Source organism: Lactuca virosa, chromosome 9 (assembly GCF_052849685.1).
Source record: "Lactuca virosa cultivar CGN04683 chromosome 9, Lactuca_virosa_CGN04683_v6, whole genome shotgun sequence".
In the NCBI taxonomy this organism is placed as follows: Eukaryota; Viridiplantae; Streptophyta; class Magnoliopsida; order Asterales; family Asteraceae; genus Lactuca; species Lactuca virosa.
The window spans coordinates 282214596-282225002 of NC_136434.1; the positions used below are offsets into that span (position 1 = coordinate 282214596).

Genomic DNA, 10407 nt, shown 5'->3' on the forward strand with positions numbered 1-10407 from the left:
GCATGCGTCAAGATGAAGGTTCAACTCGGGGTTCTCCCGAGCCAAATCTGTCCATAAAATGTATAGGGTTTTGCTCAAAGGTATTATTTAGCACTTCTAGTGTAACATATGGTACCATTTATGCTCACATGCCTCAATTTCTTTCTACCCTTAATCTAAAATCTAATCCTTATGCCAAATAAAATGAAATGTGACTAAATTAAACACAATAGAACAAGAAATTCATACCTTAGAGATGATTAATACATGAAATTTGGAAAAAATAGGTGATTTAAGCCGAAAATTTGAAGTGTGGGGCATGAAAGGAGAGTTCACATCGTGTATTTTGTGTGAAAATGATATGTAGATAGTTTATTTTTAGGTTCAAGACTGTCTTTGGTCCCCCATTTCATCACATCGTGGCCAAAAGTAGGTCACGTCATGAAGATAGATATGCATTTAAAAAATTAGGATATTATAAAATCCCATGTCATGGGCAAGGTATGTACACGTCGCGGGTATAGTTAAATTACCGAACTCATGTTTCTCAAAAACTACCCATATAATAAAAGCACAACGCTTGAATGAACCCATACACGAATAAAATCAAAAACTATAAATGAGAAAATGAATTATCCTAAACAAAAGTTAAATGAAAAAAGAAAAGCAAACTAAAAGAAAATGCAAACGAAAAATGAGTTGCCTCCCAGGATCACTTCTTTTGTAGGAGTCATGAGTCAGACTCCTTCCCGCTGTACGTTGTTGAAGGTGTGAGTGAAATCTTGCTTTTCTCCATCAACTTGAGTTTCTTCCTTGTAAGCTGCAACCCTTATCTTGTAGGCCTTTTTCGAGTTCTATTTCTTTTTCGGGTTGGTTTGTTCTTCATGCTTGTGCTTTCCTTGATTCTTCTCATTCATCTTGTCCTTCTTTTTATCTTTATCAGGTTCCTTTATTTTCACATCTTCTTTTTTGCCAGTAAGCTCTTCATCTTCATTGGTCTTATTGACTTGATTGGGAGTGGTGATATAGCCATATTTATACACCTACTTATGCATTAATTTAATATATTTAAGCTATATTTTGGGAAAATGCAAAGATATTTCATACGTATAATGTTAAATTATATATTGCAGCCAAAAAGGACATTCTCAAGGAAAATGAGATGAAATTGACGAAAGAAGGATACTTGGAGGACTGGAGTTGAAACTAAGAGCTTAAGGAAGAAGAAATCAAGTATTATGCACTTCTCATGATGTGGAAAACAACATGTCACGACATGGAATTTAGAGGATTCTCGATTCATGCATGAAGATGACTTTCACGATGTGACCATCTCTTGGTGACGTCGTGACCACATGTCAAGTAAAGACTCCTATAAGACATCACACAGTTTCCTTGGTGAATATGAGATATTCACAATTTTCATGTCGTGACACCTATATAGTCAAGACGAGATGGTCAATTTTAAGGAATCTATATATCGAGTATTAGATTGAATTTGGGGATTTCTGGCAGAAAGAGCTTCGATTATTTGCGACAAAAACCCTCTAGAAGTCCTTGTATGATCGAAAATTGTTTTGGACTTCAAGCTTGGAGATTTGAAGAACAACATTCAATCATTTGGTTCGCTAGTTTCTATCATGTCTAGTCTATTTAATTTTGAGTCTATGGTTGTTTTTACTTTAATCATGGGGTAAGACCCTTACACATTTGTATGGTGATGATGGACCCTTTGACTATGTGTTGATTTCGAATTTATGACGTTTTTTATGTTGTTTTAACAAGTGTTGATAAATCATATTCTTTGCATGTTAAAGTTCTAGCTTAAATTGCTATTTAGATGATCACTCTATTTTCATAAATTTGTTATTTAGTTGTTCATCAATATTGACTTTCTAGATTTAGTAATTGAACAAATCCAAAATTTAGGTGATATGTATTAGAAACTTTGATCGTGTTAGAGCGCATAATTAATCCATAATTTGTGCTTGGTTTACTTGTCTTGATCCTAGATAGGTAGTTGTTAGATTTATCATGCATAACCAAACTAACTCTATATCAATTTTGTTTTAACTTGTGTTTGAACATTACATGGTACTACATAAATTGATAAAACTAGGAATTTGAACATAATAACTAGTTGTATAATAATTTGGCAACCAATATAATTATTCCACTAGAAATCAACCATAGGAAAAGGGGGGGGGGATTCAGAACTAAACAAAAGTACTCTTTAATATTTAATTTACATAGTTTTCTTTTTGTGGTTTTAGTTGTTTAGTTGATATTTCTTTGATTTATGTTGTTGCTTTTGCAAAATCAGTACCCCCCCCCCCCATCGCGCCACACACAAACACACACTTTACATTGTTTTCCTTAGTGTAGCTTTTAATAGTTATTTTATTAGCTACATACATTTCCCTATGATCGACACCCGACTTACTTTTCTGTACTATAATCTGACTAGGTACACTGTATAAGTGCATTAGTTACTTAAGTTTTATTATTTTGTAAATTTAAAACTGGTAGGTATAATCTTTGCACATTAAGTTTTTGACGTCGCTGTCGGGGAACGAATTATATTAGTTTTTAGATTAACTACTTTGAGTTATTCAATACTTTTTGTGAGGTAAAAACCGTAAAAAGTTAATTTTATGCAATAATTATTTTTTGTTTTCTTAGAGATCACGACATGACAGTCTTCCGGTCACGACGTGAGAACTAAGATTTTTTAGTTTTACTTTTAATTTGTTTTTATGGTTTTCTTTGGTTTTGTTTCTATAATATATGACTAGGAGATCAAATTTTCCGATCGTACCACCACTTGAAGATCCATAATCTACATTTCACAAAAAGAACCTTGTGATAAAGTTCCCGAAAATGTTAGGCTCAAATTTTGTTGGTTATTGGAAGATAATGATATGGTAACAAAGAAAAAGAGAGGTGCATTTTCAGCCAGTGAAGATGATGAGGTCTATAAGAGGCAAGCTAGAGGAAATAACCTAGAAAACAATGTGATAAAAAAGGAAAGGTTCAAAGCACAATGATTTCTATTTTCAAGAAGGAAGAACGTGAAAGAGTTTGCCAACAAATTGCAAGGTTTTTCTACATAAGTGCCATCCCTTTTCACTATTTAAAAATTTATGAGTTTTGAAAAATGATTGAAATGGTTGGTGAATTTGGGAAAGGCCTTAATCCTCCTTCTTACCATGAAATACGGGTCACGATGTTGAAAAAGGAAGTTGATTACACCAAATCGTTAATGGAAGATTATAAACATGAGTGGAAGAAGACCGGTTGCACACTTATGAGTGATGTATTAAATGATCGAAAAAATCAGTCAATATGTAATTTTCTTGTAAATAGTCCTAGAGGAACTATATTTTTAGCATCAATCGATACATCTGACATTATCAAGACGGAGGAGAAAGTATTTGCAATGTTAGATGACTTTGTTGAAAAAATAGGTGAAGAAAATGTGGTTCAGGTGATCATGGATAATGCTACTAACTATAAGGCTGCTGGGGAGATGTTGATACAAAAGAGAAAGAAACTGTTTTGGACACCATGTGGAACTCATTGTATAGATCTAATGTTGGAGAATTTTTATAAAAAGATTGAAGAACGTAAGGTGAAAATTACAAAGGGAAGAGATATAACAAGTTTCATCTATAATAGGTTACAATTGGTTCTTAACTTTTTATTTATTTTTTATATAAGTTATTTTATTGATTATAAGTTATAAGTTATAACAAGTTTAATTTATTATAGGTCACGACTAATTTGCTTGTTGAAAGAGTTTACAAAAGGGAAAGAGCTTCTTAGGCCTGGAGCAACATGATTTGTCACATCTTATCTTACAGTTGGTCGCTTGTTTGAGCTGAAAGGTGCATTGATCTCGTTTTTTGCATCTGAAAAATGGTTGTCTACTAACTATGCAAGGACTAACACCGGAAAATATGTTGAGGATATAGTTATGGACACTGCAGGATTTTGGTCATCAGCTATCACATGCCTTAGGGCCGCGAAACCCTTAATGACGGTTCTTCGATTGGTTGATTCAGATTCTAAACCAGCTATGGGTTTCATTTACCAAGCCTTAGTAATTGCAAAGAAGGAAATTAAAGCAAACTTCAAAGCTATCCAAACAAGGTAATATTTTTTGGCTATTTGTTTATATTTTTCAGAATTAATTTTAAACCAACAACTCATATATTTTACATATATTTTCAGGTATGGACCTATTTATGATATCATTGATGATAGATGGTATAATCAAATGAATAGGGCACAAAATATGGCGGGTTATTACTTGAACCCACATATGCAATATAGTGACGATTTTGAGAATAATGGTTGGATCAAAGATGGATTGTACATGTGCCTAGAAAGAATGTGTGGTACTGATGAGAACCTAGCGAAGACGATTGATTGTCAGTTTGATCAATTCACGAATGCAAGAGGTCTCTTCGGTTTTAATGTAGCTAAGCTAACAAGGAAAGAAATATATCCGGTCGATTGATGGGATTCCTATGGAGATGACACGCCCGAGCTGAAAATTTTTACAATGAGAATTTTAAGCTAGACATGTTCTTCATCCGCTTGTGAGAGGAATTGGAGTGCCTTTGAGATGATAACTTATAAGTAACAAGTAACGAAATTATGTTTTAATGTTACTTTTATTATATCCTTATCTAATATTTTGGGTTTTTCTTTATGTGGTATATAGGTACATTCTAAGAGAAGAAACCAACAACAACAACAAAAGATGAATGATATTGTGTATGTTATGTACAACTTGAAGCTGAATGGAAGAGATGAAAGAAAAGGAAAAGGGCATGATGGACTGGAGCCACTGAATCTTGATGATATTAGTTCTGACGATGAGTGGATTACTGAAGAAACGTCTTCTAATCATGATGTAAATGAAGATGATGATTTTCTTCAAAGGGCTATAAGAGATCAGTTGCTTGAGTTATTCTTTTATTCCATTATATTTGTATAAAATTAGAAATGATAGTTCTTACTTTTAGTTTGATATGTCATGGTTACATTTAGTTACATTAAACTGGCGGTGCAGGTGATGGAAGAGATTTAGGAGAAGATATTTTGGATTTAGAAGAGGACGATGATTTGGATGCACAATTTGTTATGTTAGACTAGATTAAATGATATTTTTGTTGTGACTAATTTTTTAACTAGAAGAGGAGGATGATCTGGATGTAGTACTTTTTGTTATCTTAGACTATATTAAATGGTACTTGTGGATGTAGTACTTTTTGTTATCTTAGATTATATTAAATGGTACTTGTGTTCTGACTAATGTTTTAAACTTTTTGTAGCTTTAGAATGGAAAACTTGATGTTGGAGATATTTTTCATGTTAAAATTATGTTTTTTTTTGTGGGATCTTAAGATCTCGATCCTGACAACCTTGATATATATATATATATATATATATATATATATATATATATATATATATATATATATATGTGTGTGTGTGAGAGAGAGAGAGAGAGAGAGAGAGAGAGAGAGAGAGAGAGAGAGAGAGAGAGAGAGAGAGAGAGAGAGAGAGAGAGAGAGAGAGAGAGAGAGAGATTAAATTACCTATTTAGTTTTTTGACTTGAATTTTTCTATTTGACTGAAATAAAATGAATATACTGAAGTAAGATAATAATTATTCTTATCTATGTATATTTTTCATTTGAATGTATGAATAGAAATAATTAAGTCAATAACTAATTATATATTTTTATATTTTTTATTTGAAAGTAAGAATAGAAAAAGTCGTTTTAATACTTTTCTCTATGCATTAATAAACACTCATTGACAATTTACTCATTCATAACTATGGTTAAATCAGATATACTTTGACTAGACTTATATATAAAAAATTAATTCCACCTTATAAGGAAAAAATGTTAATACGTGTTATTTATCTCTGATCGATAAATAGGCAAAAATACTGTAGTATAACTCCTTAAAAAAAATACGACCAAAGGTGACCATTAGCAACATTCATCCAATAATTTATGTTCCAAGTTTGAAGGCTGCACTATAAATGAACGTACGTACACTTGGCATAAGCCATAAGGCAATCAAACAAGCTCAAAAGTACTAGTCACATGGAGATCTTTTCTATCTTCTCTTCATGGCTTCTCACAGCAGTACTAGTCCTCTCCATGTTCTTGATCTGTCGTTATACTCTTAAATCTAATAGGTCGTCCATGGTTTCCCCTAAGCTTCCACCAAATCCTCCAAAGCTTCCGATAATTGGGAACTTGCACCAACTACTAGGTAAACCTCGTCATCTAGCCTTTTCGCAACTTTCCCAAGAATATGGCCCAGTTATGCTACTCAATATTGGCACAAGATCTTGCCTTATAATCTCTTCTTCTGCCATGGCCATGCAAGTCCTTAAAGATCAAGATCAGATACTTTGTTCTCGTCCAATATCCAAGACCACTAAGCTACTAACATACAACTATGTGGACGCTGCCTTTTCGCCTCACAGCAATCACTGGAGGAAAATGCGCAAGGTTTTGGTATCTGAATTCGTAGGCCCCAAGAGGGCTAGACTTACTAACCATGTTTTATTAACAGAAGTCGAGATCATGCTTCGATCTATATCCTTACATCCATCAAACAGTGCGGTAAACATAACCGAGTTGTTTTTAGCAATAGCAAAGGCGATGATTTGTAAGGTGGCCTTTGGTTCGAACTACAGAAAACGAGAACAACTACTGAAGGGTCCTTCATTAGAAGTGATGCTTGATGAAGTCATGGAATTATTGGATCCATCGTTAAGTGATTTGTTTCCATGGTTAGGTCCAATAATAGACCAAATTAGTGGTAGGAATCATATGCTTGAAAAACTTTTTAGTAATCTTGATGCCTACATCCAGACGTATGTTGATGACCATCACAATCATATAGGCAAGGTTGATGATGATGACAAGGATTTTCTCCATACCTTGCTTGAGTTGTCTTCAATAGAGAATGCTTCCCATGACGATCGGTTTACTATAGAAGAAATCAAAGCTCTTATAATGGTACATAGCATTTTTGTTTATATTTTTATGGAGTGCAATTGTTTATGTAACTAATGTAAAATAAGTTTTCAGGACATATTTATCGGAGGAATTGATACAACCTTTGCAACCATGGTTTGGGCAATGTCCGAGATCATTAGAAGTCCAAGAGTGATGCAAAAGGTTCAAAGTGAAATCCGAAATTGCGCAGGGAGAAAACAAAAACTAGATGAAATGGATGTCTCTAAAATGACCTACTTGAAGATAGTGGTGAAAGAGACACTAAGATTGCACCCTCCAGCCGCATTGTTGCTCCCACATGAAAGCTTAAGCCATTGTCAAGTTGGTGGTTATGACGTCCTTCCTGAGACGATGGTTTTCATTAATGGGTGGGTGATAGGAAGAGACCCAAGCACATGGGGGGAGAATGCGTCTGAGTTCTATCCAGAAAGGTTTGAGAATCTTGATCAGGTGGAATTCAGAGGGGTAAATTATGATATGGTTCCCTTTGGAGGGGGGAGAAGAACCTGCCCAGCGATAAAGACAGCTCCAGCGACTATAGAGTTCACAATAGCAAACCTGTTGTACTCGTATGATTGGAAAATCCCTGGAGGAGAGAAGAACGAAGATTTGAACATGCTAGAGGAGGGTTCCCTGCTTGTCCGAAAGAAATTACCACTTTTCCTTGTACCCACCAAGCACAACTGGGAAGACTAGCATCACTTCCTTTTGCAAACATCTAGAACTCATCTATTTTCTAGACACTTTTTAAATTTCAGCACTGATGTAGTACATATAATTCGTATGCATGCCCAATGATATAGTACATGCATGCGGCTATCGTTAGTTCGTGACCTAAATAAAAATCGACGTCTTACGGTATGTACAAAAATAAATTTTTATCACAGTTTTGTCAAAACAGTGGTCACATTGCTTATTTGGTTACAACTTTTTTGGGACTATAAGGTTCAAATATCTTTTGTAACATTTTAGATAAAAAAATCAACCATAATTCACACATTTAGCCACTGTTTATATAAGTACTGTAACAAATGTCGATAAATATCCTGTGATAATTATTAACTTGGACAAAAAAACATATAAGGTCAACTGATTACTAATTGTATGTGACTAAGTCTTAGAGTGGAATTAGTCAAACAAATAAAATCTAGCGAAAATGTAATTTATGTAATCAAGTAAATTATATTGTCTAATCAAAGGGACATAATAATTATTAGTCACATAGTAAAAAGCTATAAATATAACTATTTATGATTATAGTTTAATTTCTTATGGCCACAATTTATATTATTATTTGTTTCGAAAAGTAAATAATATCTAAAAAAAAATGTGACTATAAGTATTTTATTATCAAGGTTTAATATCATATGTGTGTCTAAACGTAAACAATAGTCATGATAAAATACAAAAGATGTGATTTTAAGTATTTTAATTGACACGGTTAATTTCTTGTAGGTATCTAAAATTTATGGCTATTCATGATAAAAGGATAAAAAAAACATGTGAATATAATTATTTTATAGTCATAGTTTAAAAATAATTTGTTGCTATAAATATTTTATGGTTACAACTTAATTATTTGTGTTTGTCTTAAAATAAAAAATAGTCGATGATAAAAGAAAACTTAAAGTAAAAAATAGTCAATGATAAAAGAAAACACATGTAACTATGTATGCTTTCTGATCACTTAATTTTGTATGGTAATAGTTTATATTTTTTATTTTGTCTAAAAGTAAGCAATAATTATCATAAAAGAAACATAGACCATATTTATTCTACACTCACAGCCTATTCTTGCACCTTTAGTTATAGAATCTTGAACAAAAAATGGTAGAAACAAAAGATCGTGTGAAGTTTATATAACCAAAAAGCTAAAAGTTATACGGAAAAATAGACCTCGATTTAAAGTAGCAAATAATAGCAACATACTTTCATTTATTTGTTTTTATAGCATCCTACATTCATATATTTTTACTACATGATTGTACTTTCATAATAGCGTCCTCTTTTCCTCATTCTTAAACCCTTCTGAAGTAGTAATAGTAAGTGTGACCACCGAGAAATAGAATAGTTAAATAAAAAAATGTTGCAGAAATAGCAATTGTAACATCTGTTCCAGGAATACTTCTTTTGTAGACTTGATCATTTTTTACCTTCAAAATGTGGGATTTTTAGGTGACCACAACGTGGTGGGGAGGAGCACCACGATGTGGACACAACTGGTGAGAAAATACGTATCTTTGATGTACCACGATATGGCAAAGGCATGATCTCGACGTGGCCAACGCTGGAGTATAAGACCCTAATTTTCGGGTCTAGTGACCTATTTCAAGGACGTGATGGCGGGGGTTTGCTCACCCTCATTCTACATCACTCCCTTTTGACGTAGAATGAATCCTACCCTCCCTTGGTGGCATCTTAAAGCTTATTATGGTGTTTTGTGGTATTGAAGAGGAAGAAGGTGCTTTTTGTGCAAGATTTGGCAAGCAAGTCTCCTCACTACCTTCTTGTACACCTTCTAGACCCTTGTATGTCCACAAGTTCATACCTTTTGTTTGCAATCCTTCTACATATAGGCTTTTAAGCACTTTTCTCCATGTTTAAGGTGGTTTGAGTCGATGGATTCCATAAATTTGGCAACTTTGTTGATCCTTGAGGTCCCTTTGTGATCTTATGTTTCAGATCTGGAGTTCTATACCATTTAGAGTCGAACTGCTCGTCACAAATCACCTACAATATTAAAAAGATTTAGGAAGCCAAACCATTTTGGGCCATGATGAGAACTTTGATTTAGAAGAGAAAGGATGATAAATCTTTGTTTTATCAATCCAAAATGATTTTAGGATCAAATTATTATTCACCCCCTTTTTGATTTTAAAAACTTGAGCTTTAGTATCACATAGATTTATTTCAACAAAAGAGGTTTTTTGTTTAACAAATTCTTTTCTTTTTTTTTTTTGCCATATTTTCCTCAAAAATTTCATCGTCTTCTATCAATTTTGCTTTATATGCTTCAAAATTATCATCATTTTTGTTCAAAATTCTCTTTTGAATGCTTTTTGTTTTTGAAGATGTCGATGATTCACATTTTGAAAATTTGGATGAATTTTCATTTTGATTAGAAGATCGTTTCGTCCCAACAAACTTTTGATTTTTGGTTTTAAAGAAGTATCATTATCATTGAATTCCTTTTTCTCCCACATTTGTTTTCTTTTATACAAAATCTTTTTATATCTTGCATTCATAGCTTTCTTTTTGCTTTCAATTCCTCAACAGATTTTTTATATTTCATATTTTTGGAGTTACTTTTGACTTCAATCTCCTTTTCAATTGGAACGACTTTTGCTCCACATAGACCAACTTCATATTGTGA

The 10407-nt window shown here is 33.0% G+C and overlaps 2 protein-coding genes across 2 annotated transcripts; both read left to right on the forward strand.

Moving 5' to 3' along the window:
• Positions 1 to 4015: 4015 nt before the first annotated feature.
• LOC145140592 (uncharacterized) lies at positions 4016 to 4984 on the forward strand. Its single transcript, XM_079074030.1, has 3 exons — positions 4016 to 4131; positions 4213 to 4492; positions 4709 to 4984. The coding sequence occupies exons 1-3, from the start codon at positions 4016 to 4018 to the stop codon at positions 4982 to 4984; spliced, it is 672 nt and encodes a 223-aa protein (XP_078930156.1).
• Positions 4985 to 6091: 1107 nt separating this feature from the next.
• Positions 6092 to 7960, forward strand: LOC145138021 (parthenolide synthase-like). Its single transcript, XM_079072163.1, has 2 exons — positions 6092 to 7034; positions 7107 to 7960. The coding sequence occupies exons 1-2, from the start codon at positions 6108 to 6110 to the stop codon at positions 7728 to 7730; spliced, it is 1551 nt and encodes a 516-aa protein (XP_078928289.1). The 5' UTR covers positions 6092 to 6107; the 3' UTR covers positions 7731 to 7960.
• The last annotated feature ends 2447 nt before the right edge of the window (positions 7961 to 10407 follow it).